Source organism: Pagrus major, chromosome 22 (genome assembly GCF_040436345.1).
Source record: "Pagrus major chromosome 22, Pma_NU_1.0".
Taxonomy (NCBI): domain Eukaryota; kingdom Metazoa; phylum Chordata; class Actinopteri; order Spariformes; family Sparidae; genus Pagrus; species Pagrus major.
In genome coordinates this window covers 8,528,200-8,551,637 of record NC_133236.1, presented here as the reverse complement: position 1 = coordinate 8,551,637, position 23,438 = coordinate 8,528,200, and the positions used below count along the sequence as shown (strand labels likewise).

The following is a 23,438-nucleotide window of genomic DNA, read 5'->3' as shown; positions in this document are numbered from 1 at the left end:
TACCTTCACTGCTGCTGCTCCAATACAGTGGAGGTGAAAGTAATTTTTAACTAGGGTAACTAGGAGACTTTTTCAAATTTACATTTTAATGCTTTTCAACCATTTCTTTCATGTTTTAATGCACAAAAAAACAGAGCTGTTTGTCCAAGACTGATCACAAGTCATTTGAGTCAAGTTTTGAGTCCTGAGAGTCCAAGTCACAAATCTTCAGAAGAAAATTGCAGGTCTGTTTGGTCTCTGAATGCAGAGCACAGACTTTGTACTAACAGTGTTTTTAAGAAGCTTAGACAAACTGATTTGAAAGATTCCTCCAGGTTAGAAACTGAGAATTTTTGCTTTCAAGACAAGTTACTTCTTTATGCTGTCTTAAATAAGTGAAAATGAATGAAATTCCTGTAACTTCACTCATTTGGTGGCAAGAACATAAGTAGTGGAGATCTCAAAATCTGAGCAAAACCATGACAAGATCATAAATACAGGAAAACTATCTGCACGGCTTAATGTCACTAGGTTTGTGTTGTGATTTAAAGAACTGATTGTATTCTTGACAGCATTTGTACTTACGTGTTGTTCCCTGTCCATCAAGCGGTGTGCTCGAGCCCCCGGTGTACTGAGCCACCACATTCACATCGTAGGTGGTTCCAGGCTGCAGGTTGTGCAGAGTGTAGGAGGACACGTCACCCACAAAGAGGTCTATGGGCTGTTCCGTGCTTCCTGGAAGGCAACAGCACACAAATTAAAAGAGAGAAAGTTCAGGACTGAATCATGTGTAATTACTGTCATTGTGTAACCAAACCAAACACTTTCACTCATCTCAGAGTCAGAAAACAAACATCAGAGAGTGTCTGCAGAGAGAGCAGCTATCTGGGAAGCATTTTACAGATGGTGACTCACAGCAGAGGCCAAGTTCAACATCGAACCAGTCGAGCACAAATTCTTCACAAAATGAGTGAAAATTAAGATTGAAGGAATTCGACAAACAGTTCCATCTCAAGGGACACTTACTAGCTTTTTTCTTTTCTAGACGTCCTCTTATCCATCTATGGTTAAAAATAGCTATTGTTCTAAAATGTTTAACAACTTTTGAACCGCTATGCTTCTCATCTTATTTTTGCGGTATAACACATCTTCTGAGTTTACACAATCACGTTCTACTGCATTGATTCAAAAAAAAATCTAAATACATTTTAATTAAAAATTAAATCCTCGTTCATAGAATGTGACCAGACAAGAGCAGCGCGACATAAAGACCAGCGTACACTGTAAAATTGTTAATGTGACCTCACCTGTAGGAGTGTATGTCAGTCTGTATCCCTGGACAGGAGCTGTCACCGGGTCCCAGGCCACTCTGAATCTGGTGTACCACTCGTCAGAGATCCGGAGGTTTCTGGGACTCAACAGGCCGACTGTGACAGAGAGGAGAAACGAGTCAACAACTACAACAATCTGTCTGAGCAGCCTGAGGAAACAACATGGCTGCAAGTCCATTTAACTAGAAGTGAAGAAAACTTTCTAAATCTTGAGATCTTCTTCACAGACATAAAACTGTATTCATCTTACAAGTTTCAGCTGTTTTGTCAAGGATTTCCATGAAATAATTGACAATATCTTGAATTGGACAGGTGAACTGCATGTTTTCATCATTTCAACAACACAGGAGGGAGATTATATAAAAAAAAAATTAACAAAACAGGAGTTATATAAAAGTAATTTCCTCAAACTCATCGATATCACCAAAATTATGATTTAAATGTTTAAGTGTCTAAATTTTGTTATTAATGACTTTGCCAATTTTTTTAATTTTTGACACGGCAAAAGGGAAAAAAAAAAAAACTTGACAAATGTGAGACAAACCAATTTTTATGTCCTTAAGAAATAATCAACTGACACCTGTCTGTCCTGTTTCAAAGTCATACTTATAACTTTGTTAAATTAAGTGACATTTTCACAAAAAACCTCAACACTAAAACACTCCCCTGGGTAAACATTTCTGCCTCCTCAGTTGTGATTCACTGCTAACTGACTTCCCTTACATCCGTTTATGAAATTCATTATATGTGATACACGTGTTTACATTTGAGACTTTACTCAGATTTGTTCAGCTGCTGTGCTCAGACTTGGATGGATGCCTGAAAAGTGCCTGACACACACATACACACAGACACAAACATCTTCAAGTTTCTGTATAACTAATGCTACTGCTCACCAGTAAAGTGCTCTCTGGTTCAGCTCCTGTGAGAGTCAAGTGGTCCGAACATGTCACGTTAACACATTTTGGCACTGTTGACTAATGTATGTCTACTGTATTTATTTTCACTGTACAGACTCTCACTGTAGCGCTGCGAGCTGTCGTGTTCAGCTAAGTGGGAGCGAGCTGTAACACAAAGTTCACCGGTTCTATCCCTGCAGTAATTGTGTGACCACAGCGAGATACTGATACAGATGCAGGCTGAGAGATCTCATGTCTTACTGCTTTCATTTTTACTGAAAATGTCAGACTGTGAGGAGAGCAACTTCTTTTTCTGTTCAGACTTAATGTGAGTTTCTGTTTTCTGAGAAATTTTATTTACAGAAAAAACTCCATTCTTGAAGGAAGAGTCCACTAACAATCCTTTAGGTATCAAATTCTTTGCTCGAAAAAACATTTTCTCCACAGCAGCTAAATGCACCACTTCTGTGTTGCACAATCACCTTCTCATAGCTTTAATGCTTTACTTAAGTTGTGTATCTGTGGTCACTGACTGTTTGTAACATACTGCTCACATGGTTTAATGGTGGAAGAGTGAATTATGTTGCAGGAGAAATTTAAGACATCTTTGTTTTGTGACTTTTTTCTTGAAATTGATGGATTTTCAGTGGAGTTCTTTCTAAGTGCTTATAGACCAACAGCAGAGTCTTTACAGTCAACTTCCTGAAAGATCCTGAAAAAATCAAATAAAACTGGCATTTTTTCTGCTGCTTGACTGGAAACTGGTCTCTTTTTTTTTTAGACACATAAATCTGATTTCTTAAACCTTCTTTTTACCCATCTATAGCACACAGTATGAAGCCATGATTCAAGCTGAAATCTGTAACTTCCAACACATTATCACCTTTTCCAGTGAAAGTTTGCATGTTTTTTTATAGTATAAGATTGTGAGAAACCTGCTGTTGGATCAAATTAGCTACTTCAAGTCTTTATCTGTTACGCATATAACTATAGTGATTGTTTATTAGGCTCAGAGCACTGCCAAAACACAAAAGACATTGGACTAAGGCTGCTTTCAGACATGGTATGATAGTACCGAACTTAAACTGTTTTGGCTCGACACACAGTCGACCTGAAAAGATGTTGCTATTAAAGGTTTTTCAGAGAGAGCAGAGCTTCTTCTGTCACTGCTAAAAAAAAACCTGAACTGGTGTTAACCTGGGGATGCCTCACCTGTACGTCCGTTCCCATTGAGGTTCCCTCCAGGGCCCTCTGCGTAGACGGCCTCTATAGTGATGTTGTATGGGGTGTCGGGGATCAGATTCTGCAGCCTGGCGTTGTTTCTGTTTCCTGGAACCACAGTCTGAGGATCATAACACCACAGAGTCAGAGGTTTCCAGACACCAAGGAGTGTTTTTACATTCACATTTTATCCAGAAAAGAGAGAAATAGATGTGCTGACGCTCTCTGGTCTGTTTGGGTATGTTGTTGTATGCTCCTCTGCTGCAGGATCATGATTGGTAGGCGGGGCTGTTCATTAAGGCTGATTGGGATGGGATCGGGATGCCACTCCCACTGTTTTGGAGCCTCAGTGGACAGTTGGCTGACTGAGCTCACCTGGACTCTTAGGCTATAAAAGCTGAAAGGTTTCTCTCTTCTCTAGCTTCCATCATTGTCTTTTGGTTTGTCTTATGATTTGTGTGTACCTTACTTTTAATAAGTTGTTCTTGATTTTAGAGTGAAACAAGTCACTCTAAAATCTCCCACAGCAGCCCTTTTAGAGAGACTCTTAATGAGTCTTGTTTGGTTTCTTTTCTTACCAACATTCAACCACATCCACAATTCTATTTCTCTCACTGGTTTATCTGGACACTTTCATGTGAATCTACATGCAAATGAATATGTTGCTATGAGTTTTTACCCCAGTGTGAATTGGTTTCCATTTGTTCAGCAGACTAATCTCTATCAAACAGAATAGAATCATTTCTCTGGTGTCCTGAAGCAGAAAATTACAGTTCACTTGGCTCATGGAAGCTGTGTACAAACACAAACCTTCTCCATCAGCCGCAGATGCGAAATTATCATAAGTGCGTGTAATATAAATGGTTAGTTCCCCAACAATCCCACTCCGGAGAACTCCTTTCATCGCTGTCCCTCCGCTGCAGTTAGCTGACTCATTCAGAACAGGTGCTTCGCTAACAAGACGAGGGGGAGCACAGCTGGGCCGACTCCGCCCTCCACCACAGCTCCAACTCATTATTTAGGACTATTAATAATGTAAATATGGCACAAATTACAGTGTTTGTTTAACAGAGCCTGTAATTACTCTCACTAATCTGTGATTTATAACCTGAATGAGCCAAGGGAATCCTGAGATCTGACTTCACCACATTGTTTGCAGAGAACATCACGGCAAATGATGAACAGCAAGAGTTTATCAAGAGTTTATCTTAAACAAAAACACATCATCACCTGAAATCAATCTCTTTTTATTGCTAAATGCGGAGTGTCAAGTGGACAAAATGAATTTGAGATTTTTAAATGTGATGCATTTTCTTTCCTTTTTCATCTTCTTTCAAAAGTTTTACCTTCAAGTGAGAAATGAACTGCAAATAATTTTGGTCATATTTTTGAGTTTTTTGTGTCTTTTATTTGTGCTCTTAGTTTCTTGTCTTAAGAATTTATAGGTTTAAAGTTACGTCTTTATTTGCACAACACAGCACAAAGTGCTTCCAGACTTAATGCTTTATCTCTGTGTTGATGCAATATGGTGATGTCATTTTGGCTACTGTGATTGGTGCAAATGAGCCTTGAGGTGTCACAGTGTACTTACAAACTCAGTGATGGGGTCTCCGGTCATGGGGGCGTAGCCAATCCTGTACTGCCTCACAGGACCCTCTGCATGGTCCCAGCCGATGGTGAGGGTGGTGGTGGTGGCGTCAAACACACGCATGTTCCTGGGACCAGTGCGTGGCACTGCAGCAGAAACACACACAATGGGTTATCTCATGCAACAACACACTTACTGTATACAACACTGTGAATTTCTGCACACCACAATATAGTATGTTACAAGGCACTGAATCTGGTGCTTAGCAAATCCATCTATGCGGTTAGCATAATTTGTTTTCAGTTTCTTTAAATTAAATTTCATGGTTGAAAAAAATTAAATTAAGACTGAGAGATCTAAATTCATTTTGACAGATGACTGCTATAACGTACACCTTTTGACTTTTCCTCCCTACACATGAACACAAATCTCTGAACTTTCTCCTCCTCACATTTTCATAAAAGGCTTGTTACTTTAGTTTGATGCATTTGAGGGGAATTATGGATAATTTTTATTTGGCGTCATTGCACACCTCCTTCCCAACATCACAAGACTGATTTCAACCTCAGTACACATCACACATGGCAGACGCAGCGATACGAAACAACGTTAAAAACGTTAGAAGACAGAAACAGACAGAGAGGGAGACTGGAATGAGGAGAAAAGGCGTGTTAGTGTCTCATATCTGCAGAGACCCTGCAGCCCTCTGCCTGGATTTTCTTATTTTCTCACTTTTGCTGCTCGGGACGCTTTACCAACACAAAATGTGGCTATTTGACGTCCTGGGAATGAGACTCAACAATCAACTATCTTTGTGGTGTGTTTAGGAACAGCTGGGACAAATCCTACTGATTCTACCTTTAAGTTTAATAGTCTTTTTTTGGTGAGCTTCAGTTAGCTTTGACCAGAAATGGCAAATGGTAGAAATGTCCTTCAGAGGGATACTTTTTACTTTGATACTCTGAGTACATTTCAGAGCCTTTACTTCATTACTTTTACTTGAGTAAAGAAGTTGAATCAGTACTTCTACTGGAGGAAAGAATGTGTGGACTTTTGCTACCTCTGCTATTTTGCAGTATTGGAAAGTGGGTTGGTTCAGTTTGCTCATTGAAGTAGCCGTTAATCATTGTCATGAAGTAACACCAACTCATTAAGTACCACTCATGATAAGATATAAAAGTTTATTTAGAGAAACCAGTCACATTGATGACTCACCTCTTAAACATCCATGCACATGACTCAATGCAGATGTAAACAGTGGTCAGCATGAGTCAGTTATTTGATAAAACATTGTATGTATACAGTGTAAGCTTGTGAGATTGTTGGACTTACGTGTTTTGCCGTTGCTTTTGGCGGGCGATCCCTCTCCATCGGCGTACAGAGGCGAGACAGTGACTGAGTAGGGAGTGTCCGGGATCAGGTTGTCCAGGAAGGCATTGTTAATATTTCCTGGAACCAGGACCTTTATGGAGAGGAAAGCCAAGGGTGAAAAAAATATATAGACCTCATCCTCATCAGGACAGCCTATTCAAATGAGCCTTCGCATGCATTACATAAAGGTCTGGCAGTGATAATGTACATTATGACCTCACTGCTCATCCCACATCGAGTTATCTCCCTGAGCACCCTGCTGCCAAAGTTTTCCTGAAACACTAACAAAGTCCTGGGAGGTTAGATGCCAAACAAATCATTCATTCAGTAAATGGACTGACGGATAAACAGTTTCTGCTAGGAAGCGGCTGGAGAGTGCGGAGTCTGTCAGCAACTCAGAGCAGGCTCAGACGTGCAGCTCAACGTGTTTTCTAACAACAACGATGACTGCAGACCGTCTCTTGTCACTGGGATTATCACGGCATCTGTCCTGTGCCACAAAAACCCAAACCCTTACATCATGGGAAACAAATCTGCTGGTTGAACTCGAGTCCACCCCCATCTACAGCTTTTGTTTTGGTTAAAGTTAAATATCTCCACGAGTTTTTGACCCAGAGCTTCTGGAACATGGGACCATGAAGCAGGTTCCTCAGTGATGATGTGGTTGAGATCCCACAACTGGAAGCACACATACGCCTGCTCGCCTGGGGTCAAATCCCTCCAGTCAACTCAACAGTAAGGCTAATGGATTGGCTGTGGTCCTTTCAAAACAAAGTGAATTACGTTAGACTGGAGGTGCAGTCATACAGTCATTTCCTGAAGCCAGAGCTGCTCTCGAGGGCTGAGGTGAAGCTCACTGGTTGAAGTTTGGAGCCAAAGAATCCCATTTCTTCTGGGTAATTAATTAGCTTTTAAGAGGCATTGTGATTACTGTGTTAAAGAGTCGACTTGCAGGGTCCACTGAGTTCCACGATTAAGTACAGACTTACTAAAAGCTCCAAGTTAAGCTGTAATGTTTGCCTAAGTAGACCTACAACACTGATTGTTGGTACACAACTACTTATACTGCCTGTAATTTTGCATTTTAAAGGAAAAGTTTGTCTCGAGGCAAGCATGAAGTCAAGACCCACAAGTCTCATGTCGGGCAAGAAACTCCCAAAACATGGAACAAGTGAAGACCAAAAAATTCCAAGGCAAGACCTGCAAGCCCCGGGCCCAAAGCCATATCAAGACCATCCAATCCTATGTCAAGACCAACAACTCCTGAGTAAAGGCCAAAAACCTCCAAGCCAAGAACCAAGTCAAGACAGAGGAATCTAAAGAAAGACCAAAAAATCCCCAGTCAAGAACAAAGTCAAGAATAAAAGTCCTTAAGTCAAGACCAAAAAGTCTCAAGTCAAGACCCACAAGTCTTAAGTTAAGACTAACAAGCCCCACATCAGGGACCTACTGAAAAGTTTAGGAGTACCACTTAAATCTCCACCCTAACTTTTGATCTTATTTGACTGATAAAACCTTCAATTGATAACCAAAATCAATGGGAAAATGCTGCTTCTGGTGTTTCACATGATATATGGTGATTCTTAAAATCTAAATCACAGGGTGTGTATATTTGCAAGTCACACTGGTGCTCCTTATTATAAAATTTAGTCGCATTGTCTCAAAAAATGGTCTGAAGCCCTGGAAAATAGAATTTCAATGAAGGCAGCATAACATTGGACTGAAGCCCAGCGGAAAAGACGGGTTAAAAGATGCTTGTATTATAAAGCCTGGTGCTTTGTTGGTACATGCTAAGGTTAGCTAGTTAGCCTAGCTGATCCCTCATCTGTGATCACAATTCTTTGGGTTGTACTTTCCTTGAGTAATTTTAGAATGAGGGTAAGTTGAGGAATGTGGCTTGGGCAATAGAAACATTGCCTCTAGCTATTTGTTTTGTACTGTTTGTAGGTTTACTTTGTCTTATCATCCAGCATCAACGTTAGACCTCACTGATGATCTTGTGTCTGAATGGGAGCAAACACCCTGCAGTCATGTTGTAAAATCTGATGGGAAGACTAAAAACCAGGAGAGTGGAGGCTGTTATAGTACACTAATATGCATTGTTTTGGAATTGCAAGTTTAGCTATCACATGTGGGTCTTTTATTACAGTTTCACAATTAAGTCCTCTTTAGATTAATATGCTTACAGGGACTAAATTCTGCTCTGTTATTTAAAATGAGGCCAGTTTGAGCTGAATTATACTGACTTATTCATCAGGAAATTGATAAATCTTTTTATTTCAGAGCTAATCTTTGTTTTTTCTGTGTCTCTGTCTCTTTGCCAAACGACTTCCTCTCAGACCAAACACAATCAAAGTTAATTAATATGAAGTGAAAATAGATAGAGGAAATGATGACCACATAATAGATAACAAACCCCTCAGTGTGGTAACTACAGGGGCTAATAAACTGTAAAGCACTTCACAGCATCATCAAAGCAGATCTTAATCATCAAAACAACCTAATTAGATTACAACCTTATGGCCCCAAAAACTTCATCCATTGCAGCTTTCACTGATGTCAGTCACAGATGTGTCTACTGAGCAATATTTCTCGACTTCAGTCATAGAGTTCAAACTCTTTCTGGGGAAATAAAGCCCCCTCTTCTCTCCCTGTGATCCAGATCACTGGTGCATGAAATCAGTGCTGATGGAAAAATTAAAAAAAAACTGACCAGTCATGAATTCCATATTTAAAAGCATTGCTGTAATAACTGCCGCTCAGACATCTGTGCAACATCAACACGAACACTTAGTGAAATAAATGGGAAAGACCAAAAAGGACCACCTGTTGCTTCCATGAAATAGACAGAGCCGGTGAAAGCTATGACCCGTCATTGATTTCACTGGTTTAATCAGACGTGGAGAAGGAGAGATAAAACTGATTTAAACTCTCAGCCGACCAAAGTAGATGCATATGGCGAGTTTAGAAACATTGTATAATCAATACTCAAAATTCAAAGTCAGGACAAACAAGTCTTGAGTCAAGAACCAAGTCAAGACCAAAAAGTCAGAAGTCAGGACAACAAAGCCTCAAGGCAAGAACCAACTTTAGACCTACAAGTCTCCCATCAGGACCAAAGACTCCTAAGTCAAGGACCATGTCAAGAACAACAAGTGCCAAGTCAAGAACAGAAGTCCTTAAGTCAAAAAATAGGTTAAGTCATACAAACCCCAAGTCAAGACCAAAAAAGCCCCATGTCAAAACCAACAAGTCCTAAGACCTGCAGGTCCCTGGTGAAAAGCCATGTCAAGACAAATAACTCCCAGGGTAAGGCCTAAATCAAAGCCTCAAAGTCTCAACTTAAATACCCTTCACCAAATCAAGTACAGAGTTTTTACATCTGAATGTGATAATGTGAGCTATCATCAGTTTTCCATCTGACATGTCTGATTTTCTGCTTGTCTGACTTTCTGGGAGGATATCATGTTATTCTGCTTCAAAAGGATGAAGTTTAGATGAAGTCATGAGTCATTTGTGATAAAGTAAGTGACTTAAATATCCACCTGTGCTATAATTAATCTCATTTAGCAGATTTTAAAACTTGGTTGTTGTCTGTAATTACATCTAAAACAACTGCTTAATTAATCAGTCATTAATCAGTTTCAGCATCTCAAATGTGAGTAATACCTGCTTTTCTCAGTTTTATATCACTGAAAATGGAATATCTTTGAGTCTGATGGTCAGAAACCTCAAGATGTCAACTTGGATTCTAAGACATTTTCATTCTTGGCATTTTAAAAATTAATCAAAATAATAATAAGAAAAAATATCAAATAATCATAAAAAATGAAAATAATGGTTAGTTGCAAACTTATCTGTTAAAATATATTCTTTATCTTAAAACAAGCAAGACAGAAAATGCCAGTGGGATGAGATAATTTTTTTCCCCAATGTAATTTCTCTTATCTCCAACAAGAATTGACCTGACCTTCCTTTATGATGGAAACAAATCACTCATCTAATCTCACAAACAGATTTTTTATAACTGTTAAAGTAAGATAACATGCCGGAGTTTGTTATTTTTTGTCCTTACATGTGTAGCTGTAATCCTGTGAGTAGAGACAGTGATCTCAGGGGAAACTACCTCTTCCTGCCCTTCAGGCAAATTCTGCCACTAATGACAGTTTGTGTTTTAACAGCCGGGAGAGGGTTACTTACCGACTCGGCGGGTTTAGCTCCGGACAGGGGTGCATAAGCCACCCGGTACTGCTGAACCTGGCCTGAGGCGGGCTCCCAGCGCACGTTCAGGCTGTTGGGGGTGGGGTTGTACACCTGGATGTTCCTGGGTGGCGTGCGTGGGACTGCAGGGTCACAGAGGTTAAGAGAAAGTGAAGTGAGGAAAGGGGAGGACTGTATTTCTCCACTTATAAAACAATACATCAAAAGGAAGGGCTTGTTTAAAGGACCCAGAAAATGACGGCTAGTGCTGATGGATTTACAAACACAAGTGATTACATTCCTGAAAATGACATTGTTAGTAAGTAAAGAGCTAAACTGTGAGAGAGCGAACCAAGGATTTAATAAAAGATTAGGTTTTGCATATTTAAAAAGCTACAAAAAATCAAATTCTTGAAAAAGTCAGAACCCCATTGAACATTTTATTGAATTTAAAAATTAAATGAATAAATCCCTCCGTGTTTGTTGTGTGCTGTCAAAGTTTGGGATTAAAACAATCTGTTTTTGTTGGAATAACTTCACAAATCTGTCTTTTATCAACATTTAATGGAAGAATAAACTGTCTTCCAGTGGGTCACACTGCATCCAGTCGAGCTTGAACTCAAATGCTGACTGCAGCAAAAGTCTCCTGCAGGAAAGTCATTTTATAGTGTCTATGTGGAGAATGTGTACAAAGAGAGTAGCACAGTTTTGGGTTTATGCAAAAGCCCTAAACTTCCCTTTTAAACCAAACCAGATGTGCATATCCCCCTGGTATTTGGAGCTTTACCCATTAAAACAAAACTAGATGCAGTAGGTAGACGAAGCCTCCTCCTGAATAAGGCAAAATCCTCCAGAGCAGAACCTTCTCCCTAATGTTGTATAACCTTATTAAAAAATAATCATTTAATATCTTTGAAATACAGAGGACACCGTATGTCAGGATGTTTAACTTCTATCATCCAAGGACAAAATTACCTTCTATCCTTCAGAGAGATTATGTAATCTTGATTTAATTTTGAGTTATTAATCATTTTATAGCAGTAAGCTCCATTCTTTTCACATTTTGGACTCAAACTCTGTTTTTGTCCAGACAAAATGTGACAAATTCCTCCTGGGACACAAACAGTAAAACTGGACAGAGTTGCTGGTAATAAAAGATCATTAACGTCACACACAGGCTCATATTCATTGACAGACTGACTCACACAGAGGACCACAATGTCTCTGCTCTGATGAAGAGGTCGACTAACCTGCCAACAGACGGACTTTACTTGTTCACTTCTCTCTGCAGCAAATATATGTGATGTTTAACATGTTCAACTAAAGTATCCATACTTTCATTCTGCATTACTTCATATTTCACAACAAATAAATTACATATGTTTAGCATGAGCAGTGATACTCTCTATGGGCAGTCAGACCAAAAACAGCACTGCTTTTAAAAAGCTCAGGAACCAGTAAGATGATGAAATAATTCAGCTTTTTCTAACTTTAACAATGCACACACGACGAGGTGTCAATCACGGTGAGCTTCATGCATAAACTTCAAATACCATGACAACTGGGCAGTGTTTTTGGTATGTTAAGTGGCAACGATAGTTTAACAAGTCCATGTCTCCTTGGTTGAATTTTCTGCCATCAATCACTTTGAAAGAACTCTTCATCTTCTACACTGTCTCGGACTTCAACAGCAGACCGTTTTCAGTCACCACTGCACAGTTATCATCTTGCTTAAAGCTATCACGGCAACAATGATGTTATCCGACTGTGCTGTGTTGTATCCATCTAATTGTCAAGTTCATTTGAAGCGAACTTTTGAAATTTCACAAAAATGGAAAAAAATTAATGAGGTGCATTGCCATCAACTGATCTGGAGCAAATAAATGTGGCTCCGCAAAGCTCAGTTCTGTAAGAAGTTGGCAGTAAATGCTACATTTCACATTGATATAATAAAAAAGTGGAAAAATAAATGTTGCAAACCGAAAACAAAACCAGTTGTTTTCCAACTGCCAATAAATCTCCCAGAAGAAGAAGAAACAAAAGCATCTGCCATGGCCATCTAAAAGGGAATATGGGAATCAACCTGGGAATAAGAATCTTATGGCAACATCCGGGAAGATGCCAATAGCAAAAAACACCTTCTTTTCTTCTTCTTCTTCTTCGTCTGCTTCTTCTTCTTTTTCTCCTTCTTCTTCTTGTTATTATTATTATTATTATACTTCTTCTTTTTGTTCTACTATGTCTTCTTCTTCATATGAAAAGGTGTTTCCATCTCCCATCAAGTGCTTTAACTTTCACTCTTCAAGAAGGGCAAAAACCTCCTGAAGCAAATGCTTCTAATATTTCAGATTTTGCCATTTTTTATTCTTCAAAATGTGCATTAAAATACTTTGATTGAAACACGACTAATAACCACCACAGTCAGAAGCCAGATGAGTGGTGCATTAATGTTTCAAAACCAACCAATAAAAACCATTTTACTTGGACATAAACTGTCCATGAATGTCATCAAAACTGATTTACAAACAGAAGTGCATCAGATGACATATTTGGATGATTCATCGACGAAGCCTCCAAACTATCCTGACAAGAACTAAAACATTCAGCCTTGCGTCTTTAGACTGTAGCGGTCTGTGGAGTCGCAGTTATGCCGCAATCACAGCCTCCCAATTAAAAACCCCCAGATGCATTTCTGCTGACTGAGCATGGCATCCCGTCTGGGCAGAAAGAAAACCAACACACACAATGGGACATCAAACCACACAGACACAGCGCAACCAGTGACTAAACTGTTCTCAAAACAGAGAATGTTTCTCAATCAAAACTCTTCAGTTACCAACAGTAGTTAAAAAATACCACATCTTCTTTGTTTTATTTTCTGCCATCGATCACTTTGAAAGAACGCTTCAGCTTCTCTTTTGTTCCACCAACTCATCCTGAAGGGATGATTGAGAGTTCTGGCAAATTCTAGTTTTTCCACTGAGGTTGAGAGCTCACCTGGGAGTCACTGTCTGTCTATAAAGATGTTTCAGATATAAAAAGAAAACTGCAAAAGACCAAAAATAAGATGAAATTGATGAGTGACTTCAGTCAAGGAGAACTGTTTCTGAGAAAATATATTCCAATTCACAGTTTCTTTCAACTTGAGAAATGAATTCCTGATAAGTGAAAACAAAGTAAATGCATCTCCAGATGTCTTTACTGCAGAAATGTATCATGGAACAAATTAATCCATCAACAGCCTAGAACTGCTGTCACAGAGTTTCACGATCAAGAGCTCAGACAGACTGTAACAGAGTGAGTGATTAGCTGCACTTAAAAACATATTTGGATCAACAACAAGTTTGGAATTTATGTTCCATTTTAATGTAAGTATTTTATGTTTCACTTTAACAAGAGAAAATGCTTCAAAGGGTGTCTCATCCTTGGCCTGAAAGGATCTCAGAGAATTCTCCCCCCACAGGAATAATCTGATTAAATGTTTAGTAGAAGATAGTAAAAGATGTTTTCTGAAAAACAGATGTTGGAAAGAGGGAGTCTGTTTTACAATCAAGCCATGAATGTGTTACAGGGTGAGCTTGTTACTGTAAGAAAGTGTTAGAAGCGATGATACGAGCATACGATCAGTCCTGAGAGAGTCCAGTGAGCTCAGTTTAACCCCCAGAAGTTTTATGATGCTTGTGTCATGTTTTTGTGAACACAGAGGAAATAAAATCCTAATAGTTAGAAAATCTGTCCTGACATCTTTACTGCAGAAATTCATATTTATTACATTTAAAAAAGGGGGTTTTGGATCATTTTTGGGAGTCTTCAGTCTTTAGTTATGCTTCTGTCTGACATTAGATCATCACAAAGGTGTGATCAGACGGTGTGAGGAGAGTCGAGGACTTACGTGTCTTTCCATTGTCAGACTGGCGCAGACCTTCTCCTTCTGGGTAAACTGGAACCACGGTCACAGTGTAAGGAGTGTCTGACAGCAGGTTCCTCAGGATGGTGTTGGTGGTGCCGCCTGACACCTGCTCCTGCTCACACACATTGAAACACAACAGGATTATTGAACTAAAAGAAGCTGTGGCTCAGCAGAAAACATCTCAGGTTTTTTGTAGGTGAGAATAAAGACTCCTTTCCCCTATTTTGATGAAGTTATCATTCTCAGCACCCTGAAATATGTAGACAAAAGCTTTGGTGGATTGTACTTATTTATTCAATGACTAAATAAAGTTTGTAAACAGAGTAGAAGTAGAGCTTTGATCTTCGGATCTTTGGGATTTTAATGAAAAAGAATTAATTAAATGAAATGAATTAAAAAGACTTCTTAAAAGCCTTGCGCTGTGGAGAATGAACTTTTAAACCAAAGTCTCTCAACATTCCTACTTGACTGGAAGTTTGGATTGATTTCGGCAGACCATACAAATATTTTTTGGTCTTTTCCATATGTTTAGTCTCAGAGACCTGGACCTGCAATCTGATTTCTCTTTAACTAAACGTACCATGAAAATATTCCTAAAGGTCTCAGCAAAAGCCTTTAGGCCAAAGATTTTTAGATTTTTGAGGCCACAAGCAAAAAAACAATTACAAAACTCTGGATTCAGAGGGAACTGAATCAACTCCATTCAGTTGATAAATGACTTTCACTTCTTGTCTTTTAAAGGAGAAGGGGATAAATACTGGGAAAATGGGATTGGTGTAATCATCGACTTCTACAAAAAAACTGAAAAATAAAAACATTTTAAGTATCAAGGCTGTGATGAATAACAGGGGAGTCAGTGTGCTGTCTCACCATGTCCTCTGCTCCTCCGGATGCAGGAACGTAGAAGATACGATACTGGCGGACATTGCCCTCCGCCGGCTCCCAACGCACCTTGAGGGAGCTGGTGGTGGGATCAGTGACCTGCAGATTCTTCACTCCGCCCAGAGCCTCTGTCAACACAACACCAACAGAGCCATTACATGATTGTCAATTTCCTGTTTGACTTACAGCCACAAGTCAAGTGAGACCAGCAGCTACAATTGCCTCTCACTTTGACCTCATCAGATCAACAGATGGGTTGAGGTTTACTGCTTCAGGGAGGTTCAGTGAGTCAAGTGTTCAGGTGTCAATAACAGGGGACTGACATCTGCTCTCGTCAAAATACTTTTCTTTGATTATCTAAACTTCCTGCTACTGTCAACCACCAAATCATCTTGTTGGTGCTTTGTTATGCTTTAAACTCACTAGATTAATCACATTTATAAAAGACAAACCTGAAGAGACCAACAAGTCCAAGAGGCCAACAAGTTTTTCAGTGTTATATTCAGTGTTAATATTGTGTTATCTTCAAAACAACAAACTCTGCACTGCTCCCAATGAACTCACTTGTCTTTCCGTTCTCCGACATGCGTTTTCCCTCCGCGTCAGAGTAAATAGGCACCAGCGTCACTTTGTACTCGGTGTCCGGCTGCAGGTCTCTCAGCACCGTGTTGGTCGACATCCCAGATACCTGAGTCTATAACGGACAAAATAGCACATCTGTTAAAATATCAGCTATGGAGACTTTTAACACCTTATTAGTCAAGGGTGTGTATTTATTTACATGTGTCAATAAGCACTTTTATCTATTAACGTACAGTGTTCCTATGTAATTTCCCCCATGTAGCTTTAACCCTCAGAATCCCACAATCCTGGATTGAAAGGCTTGTTTTATATTTTAAAAGAATCACCAAAATTACACCATTTAATCGCAGCTAGAAACTGTGAAAACAGAAATTATCATCAGATTTTCACATTTCCAATGGTCCTTGAACAAACCTTGTACTATGGATGCTTCCACTGGATGAAGTAACCAAATCTAAGCTTAAAACAGTAATATTTAGTAAAGTGTATAGTTTATAGTTTGTTTAGTAAATAGATATTTAGTAAATATCAAAATCACTGCATAGATTATCAAACAAATTCAACTCAAGATTTCCTTTTTTTTAAATAAGCAATTTGTGGCATTATTACTGTGTTAAACTGCACAAAAGACATATTTTATTTCCCTTCTACTTCTAGCCATGATTATACTGTTTTCATGGAGGTGCAGGATTTTTAAATTACCATGAAAAACAATCCGCTGTGATTAAAAGTGTGTCAATAATTATTATCACAGTAGAGAACTAACCATGCTGTCGGTTCCTCCAGCAGCGGGGACGTAGATGATCTGGTACTGCCTGACGTCGCCATCAGCCGGCTCCCAGCGGACCCTGAGGGAGTTGGTGGTGGGGTCGGTAACCTTCAGGTTCTTCACTCCACCCAGAGGCTCTGAAAGAGACAGACACATCAGAGTCTGAAACAACATGATCCTCATTGTCTGCTTTATCCTGCAGGGAGCAGCGGATGGGTGGAGTTCACCTCATCAGGACAGTCCAGATGTCTATTGTGGAGGTTATGTCTTTTTCTTCCCTGTGATTGTCTAAAACCTTCTGGTGTTCTACAGGGCAAAAACATCCCTATTAAAAACATTTTTAGACTTAAAAGAATTTCTCGCAGGAATAAAAAAGCGTAACTGCTGCAAATAATCTGGAGCAATTGTTTTATCCTGCAGGGTGCATCAGATGGGTGGGTTTAACACATCAGGACTGTCCAGATGTGTCAGAAGTTGCCTGAACTTTCTGGCATTCATTACGTTGTTTTGTGAACCACAAAAGTCCAGAAACACGGGATCTGTACTATCATCCTCAGTCTTAAAGGATCATGCCTGTGTTCTTCTTGCATCTTTTATCCCGTTAACTACAAATTGAGTTCACCTTACTTCACTGACTTCTTTTCTTCCAGGAAGCCACTGGAATGAGTTTATTTCATCATTCTGACATTGAAAAGCAGATTTTCTCAAAGGTACAGTACAGTTATTGTCGTGTGTGCAGAGGCCATTTTTAGAACTGTGGTGGCGAGTCAGATGTTTAGGTCAGAAACCTCCAAATATTGCACCACGACGCCAAGAGTTATGATGGTTTAGGTCAGTTTGTAGTGAAGCCGCCCCACCTTGCCTCAAGAAAGACCATCAAAAGAAATTAGAACATTTTCTTGAGGAAATATAAGACTGATGGAACTTTGTTGAACTACATCACACAGAAAGGTCACATATTTATGGAGTAAGGTGATTGTTTAAACCACTACCAGGTTATGTAGCAGCAAGAGCAGAGAACCTGTTTAAATGAAGTGCAAGCAGCATATAAAGTGACATATAAGTTGTATGATGTTGAATATCCATCAGCTTAAAACCGTAACCTAAGATAATATCTTGGAGGAAATGCTGTAATCCTCGGTTCTAGTCATCCCCTCTCTGTCCCCATATTTCTTGTCTTTTCTCTACCGAACTCCCTCGATATCAACAACTATGTACCTAACATTAACAGCTCGTCTGATGTTTTGTTTCAAATTAATTTTCAATTTTTGGTCTGTAAAATCATCTCCTCTGTGCGTGTGAGTTGTGTTTGGTTGCAATAAAAGTTCAAATTAAAACAAAGATCCAACAAATAAATAAATAAATCATGCAAACATCATTAGCCCGCAAAGAATAATGCAAGTTTTTATATTAGCAATAAAACATGAGCTCTTCAGATGTTGGACAGTCTTTGAATCCACCAACAGGGAGGGATTATAGAACCAGTCCAAGCCAGTAACTGCATGATCGCCTCTGGATGGTTGGAAATTGATCTGAAACTGTTTTGTGTCCTTTGGAAAATGTTTGGCCAACTAATGAAAATACAAGACCCCGTGGAATGAAGACATTTTGCTCCAGGACAGTGAATAATGGGAACATTTCAATTTCATTAACTGCATCCATGTTTCCCTCACTTACAGCTTTTCTTTGCATCTTAGTTTATTTCACTAACAAAACATGGGAGAAGTGAGAGAAGGAGGAAGACATTTCATCGGGTCTTTAAAGGCTAGAACCAGTGTGATACTTTGTAGGGTGTCTACTGGTAAAACGACCTTTACATTTTTAACCCATTTTTTAAGATCTTTTCATGATTGTTTTGAACAAAATTTAAGACAGATTTTTGGACAAATCTTTTTCTCATTCAAGCACTGCAGGTAAGTATCAAGGTAGGTAAAGGTAGGATTTATGTAAGAATATGGATATTAGAGTGAGTTAGGTTAATCAACATTGTCAACATTGTGCCAACAGGTGAGTGCAAGTATAAAGTAAAAAGAGGTTTCAAGATTTGTATCATCAGAAAAATGGATGCAGAAGAGTTTGACTACTTTTGGCATAAAATAAATTAAAAGATGAATGAATGAAGTGTTTGTGGTAATAAAGACCTCACAAATTCAAATTTAAGTCTATTTAAGACCTTAAATTTATAAAATCTAAAGACCTGCAGACATCCTGATTTAACACTGAAGCAGTAATGTGTCAAAAAAAAAACTCTTCAAGTGAAGTTAGATTTCTGCGAGTTTGTTCAGTTCTGCAGGTTCCACCAGATAGGTGAAATGTTCAGATGCCTCAGACAGAACAAGATTTGACTTTGTTGACTTTCAGTTGAATTCCTGACTCTGTCCTCTCCACTAAACTCCCATCTGACACAAACAATCCAGCACAAAGCACAAAGGTTATTGTCAGATTTGATTATTTGCCTCTCTCTGTAACAATACGCACACACACTTCCAGGAATGTGAGCTGTGTCTACTGCTACACTCATTCTGCTAAACGACGCTGAGTCACTCACTTGTCTTTCCCTTCTCGGCCTCTCGTATGCCCTCCACGTCAGGGTAGATGGGAACAAGAGCCACATTGTAGACGGTGTCGGGATCCAGGTTCCTCAGGATGGTGCTGGTGGTGCCTCCAGACACCTCCTCCTGTTCAGTGAAATGTTAAAACCTCCGTCAGCACGACAACGACATAATCTAATAATGTTGAGAGTCCACTAGGCTGAAGCTAACAGAGGTGGAGCTGTAGTGAAATGTTTCTAGGCTGCTGACATGTGAGATCCAGAGTAAAATCTTCAAGTCAGTTTGAAACTGTAAAAATATCATATATGACTAAAACAGCTCCCACCATTCGCTCTTCTCCTCCTGGTTCAGCTGTGTAGAAGACCTTGTAGCTGCGGACGTTGCCCACAGCTGGATCCCAACGGACCGTCAGAGTGCTGATGGTCGGGTCGATAACCTGCAAGTTTTTCACTCCACCCAAAGGATCTGAGGAGGAGGGGAAGCAGTTACATCAGCGCAGAAACAATTGGAAGATTAACATTTTTAGGACTGTCTAGTCAGCACACAACCCCAGTTTGTCCTGTCTTTCTCTTTCCAGCGAGACTCTCAAACATCTGTGATAAAAACGCAATTATTATTACTATTGTTTTACACGTGTTTTAATACTTTATGTTGCCATGTCAATCTATAGGTCACATGTCTTTGTGCCTTCATCAGGTCTTGCTGAGATAGTTTTCATCCCATGTTGGTACTGAAGTAAAATTTTACTTTTTCTTTTCCACATTCAGTAAAAGAAGTTCTGGCTCAGCATTGTTCTTCTCTAAAGGTCCAGGTTACACAAATCGCTCCACCGACTAATCTGAACTCACTTGTTTTCCCGTTTTCGGACTGTGGTTTTCCCTCCATCTCATGGTAAACAGGCACGAGGGTGACGGTGTACTCGGTGTTGGGCTCCAGGTTCTTTAGGACGGTGGAGGTGCTGGTTCCAGACACCTGGTCCTGGTGGAGGAAAAAATAAAACAACTTTGAACTGGGTGAACTCTGGGATTTGGAGACTTCTTAGAAAAGAGAAGTTTGGATGGTAGGGTAGTGTCATGTGTTGTGAGCCCAGTTTTCTTGGATGCGGCTTCAGTCAGCAACAGGAAGAGTAGAAGCTTGGAGATAAAGACGGATTTAAGCAGAAAAATTCCACTAGTCTGAGCCTTCAAGCAAAACCACCAAACTGGCAACAAGAAAGAGCGTGTGCCTTCTTCTGCGTGTACTCCTTCAGACTTCTGCTACAAATATAAATTCTTTCTTTCTCTATTTAATCTAATAGTATAACCTAAAACCTGCCAATAAGCTGAGATAGTTCCAGTTGTTTCCAAACCAAATCATCTTATTTTACGACATTCCTGAAACCAAGTGACATAATCTGAAGTGTAATGAGAGGGACCCCCTCAAGATATTGTCACTCCTTTATAGAAAACATGTTGAAACAGCTTTGGGAATGATTTAAACCATCCCACATCACGATCAAATTTTTTCCATTTGCTGTAAGTACATGTAGATTTTAAAGGCAACAACATTACCCAGCGGTTTTCATCTTGTGATAACTTGATATTGAACTTCTTCCAGCACAAGAAAAGAAAATTCTTGCATGAAACTGTCTTGGAAAGAAGTGGAATCATCTCACGCCACTGGCATTTCTCCACTAGAGAATTTGGGGCCAAAACGAAGAATTTGCTATTTGCTCACACAGTAAGGTACCTGCTCTTACTTAAAAAATACATTTGTACTTTCTCTGTGATGTAGTCATGGCATGCAAAGGAACAGTTATCAATTTAAGACATTTAACTTCTGAACACACTCACATTAAATACTTCATATCCAGAAGGAGAAGAAGCAGAAGAAGAAGAAGAAGAACACTACATAGAAGAAGAACAGAGGTAGAAGACAAAGAAAGAGGCAGAAGGATAAAACAAATAAAGAAGAAGTAGAGGATGAAGGAGTAGAGGAAGACAAATGGGGAGAAGAAGAAGGAAAAGAGAAGTAAAGGAAAACAGCCAATAGTCAACAGTGGAGTATTATTCATCGTCTGATGGCAGCAGATGTTTCTGTGACCAGCAGTTTGAGGATTTTTGGGGGGTTTATTTAACTGATTATGCAGCTAGTTTTATCCTTTTACAGATTTTAGTGTATTTATCAGTTTTTAATATCCCCCAAAAAAACAGTGTTGTTGTAACTTGGTCCCATTGTTGTGGTTAATTTGATCTGTTTTTGTTTTGTTTTTGGCAGCAGGTTTACTTCTACCATATTTTTGTTGTCAAATTGGTGAATTTGTTTCTTAAGTTGCCTGTGTCTGATTTATTTGAGTGTTTATTTATTTGACTGTTTTTCCTAAACAACACATTATTGACAATGGACTAATGGCACAAAGAAAGTCTGACCAGAACAAAAGGCAGATGCAGTAAAATAAATCCGGTAGGGAGGGACTAGCAGAGGTGATTTTTAATCTAATATGTCTCTTTTAACTGCCACTGAACAATTATTTTGACTTTCAGGTAGCTAAAATGCCTCATAGTGTTTTGAATTAAAACAAACATATCGCATTTCACATTTCAGGCAGCCATAAAATCAAGATACTAATAGTTCATGGATGAAGTTCTCAGCTTCTGGTAAAAATCCAACATCTGGAACTGGCAAATCTTGACTGTTACATAAAACTGTCTGAATACTCTGCCATCAATTGTTTCTCAGTTTTCAGTAAAGATTAACTTTGTGACATAATATCTCTGGAGTGTCGGTGCACTCTTACCACATCCTGAGTTCCTCCAGCAGTGGGCACCCAGATCACAATGTACTCGCGCACATTTCCCTCAGCGGGCTCCCAGCGGACGTTCAGGGTGCTGGTGGTGGGATCGGTAACCTGCAGGTTCTTCACAAAACCCAGCGGCCCTGAGCAGAAACACCAAACAGGAAGTCAAATTCAACACTTGGATCTGAGCGTCACACAGCTGCTCTCTAGTCAGAGATTGCTGGTCTTCAGGGGGCATTTTGTTTAGATGTTGGACGGCAAGAAAATGGATGTTTTCTGGTTTACTTTTCATTTAGGTCCATTGATTCAGACTCAGTTACTCGGCAGATTTTTAGATTGATGCCATTAGTGTACTTTCGTTAAAACTGAGAATCTATTTTATGGTTATGGTTCCTTAGTGAAATATATTTTCACACTTCACTCCTGTTTTTTCTATGATCAACATCCACATGTTCAGATCAAGATGTCCTGTTATGGTTCAAAAACGGTTCCAAAACTGAAGATGTGCTGATGTCTGGACACTACCTGGACGCCAGCTGAACGTCCTTCTTGAATATCTTAGCAATGTCAAAATACGACGTTACAGGCTTACTCAGCTATTCTACTAAAGCAGCTTTACATCCTAAAAACTAAAAATAATAAGTCAACTAAGTCTAAAAAAATAGACTGACATTGCCCATTATTGGATTCGAATCCCATTCTCCTGCTAGAACCACCACAACCTGGTACTGACCGGGACTTTGACACTGATTTATAAGAGGGTATGAATGAAGCAGTATTGGATGTGGACACAATGTCACCATCTGGTTGTTGCCTCATAATCATGTTGATGTAGTGGTGTCAGACGAGGACCATTTTTGGCCAAGGAAAAACAGTTACTAAAACTCTTACTATAATTAGACGAATAAATCATTCAAAAGAGACGCTAGACGAGGAAACAAAGATAGGAGCCATAGAGGGGAAAAAAGGCTTTGAAGCATTGAGGTCTGAGGCCAAAAATGCTGAAAAATGTGGCTTTAAAAATTTTGAAGTTATTGAAATACAGAAAGATATTGAGATTTACGTTGAAGTTGCAGGTAAAATACAATTAGCTGAGGAAAAACTACATTTTTAGCTGCACTCCTGCTGAGGTTCGAAGGCCAGAAACATGGTCCAAGCAAGTACCTGAACGCAGACGTGGAAATAAAAATAATCTGGTTGAAGCTTTTCACAATCTTAAAAAAAATCTTATATACTACATGGCCACAGTTACTCACTTGTCTTCCCTGTGTCGGACAGGCTCGGTCCATCTCCCTCTGCATACACTGGGACCACGGTGACGGAGTAGCGGGTATCTGGTAGAAGCTTCTCTAGGACAGTTGTGGTGGTGCTCTCTGAC

General features: G+C 39.4%; 1 protein-coding gene across 1 annotated transcript in view; it reads right to left on the bottom strand.

The window, feature by feature from the left end:
- The window catches only part of col12a1b (collagen, type XII, alpha 1b), a 154,877-nt gene that overhangs the window by 48,480 nt on the left and 82,959 nt on the right, over window positions 1-23,438 (bottom strand). The window contains exons 31-38 of the mRNA XM_073492726.1: window positions 15,370-15,509; window positions 14,482-14,611; window positions 10,590-10,732; window positions 6,351-6,480; window positions 5,022-5,164; window positions 3,422-3,551; window positions 1,287-1,406; window positions 565-714 (exon numbers count right to left, since the gene is read on the bottom strand). Of these exons, the coding sequence (XP_073348827.1) occupies window positions 565-714; window positions 1,287-1,406; window positions 3,422-3,551; window positions 5,022-5,164; window positions 6,351-6,480; window positions 10,590-10,732; window positions 14,482-14,611; window positions 15,370-15,509 (1,086 nt within the window). The remainder of the gene's footprint in view (window positions 1-564; window positions 715-1,286; window positions 1,407-3,421; window positions 3,552-5,021; window positions 5,165-6,350; window positions 6,481-10,589; window positions 10,733-14,481; window positions 14,612-15,369; window positions 15,510-23,438) is intronic.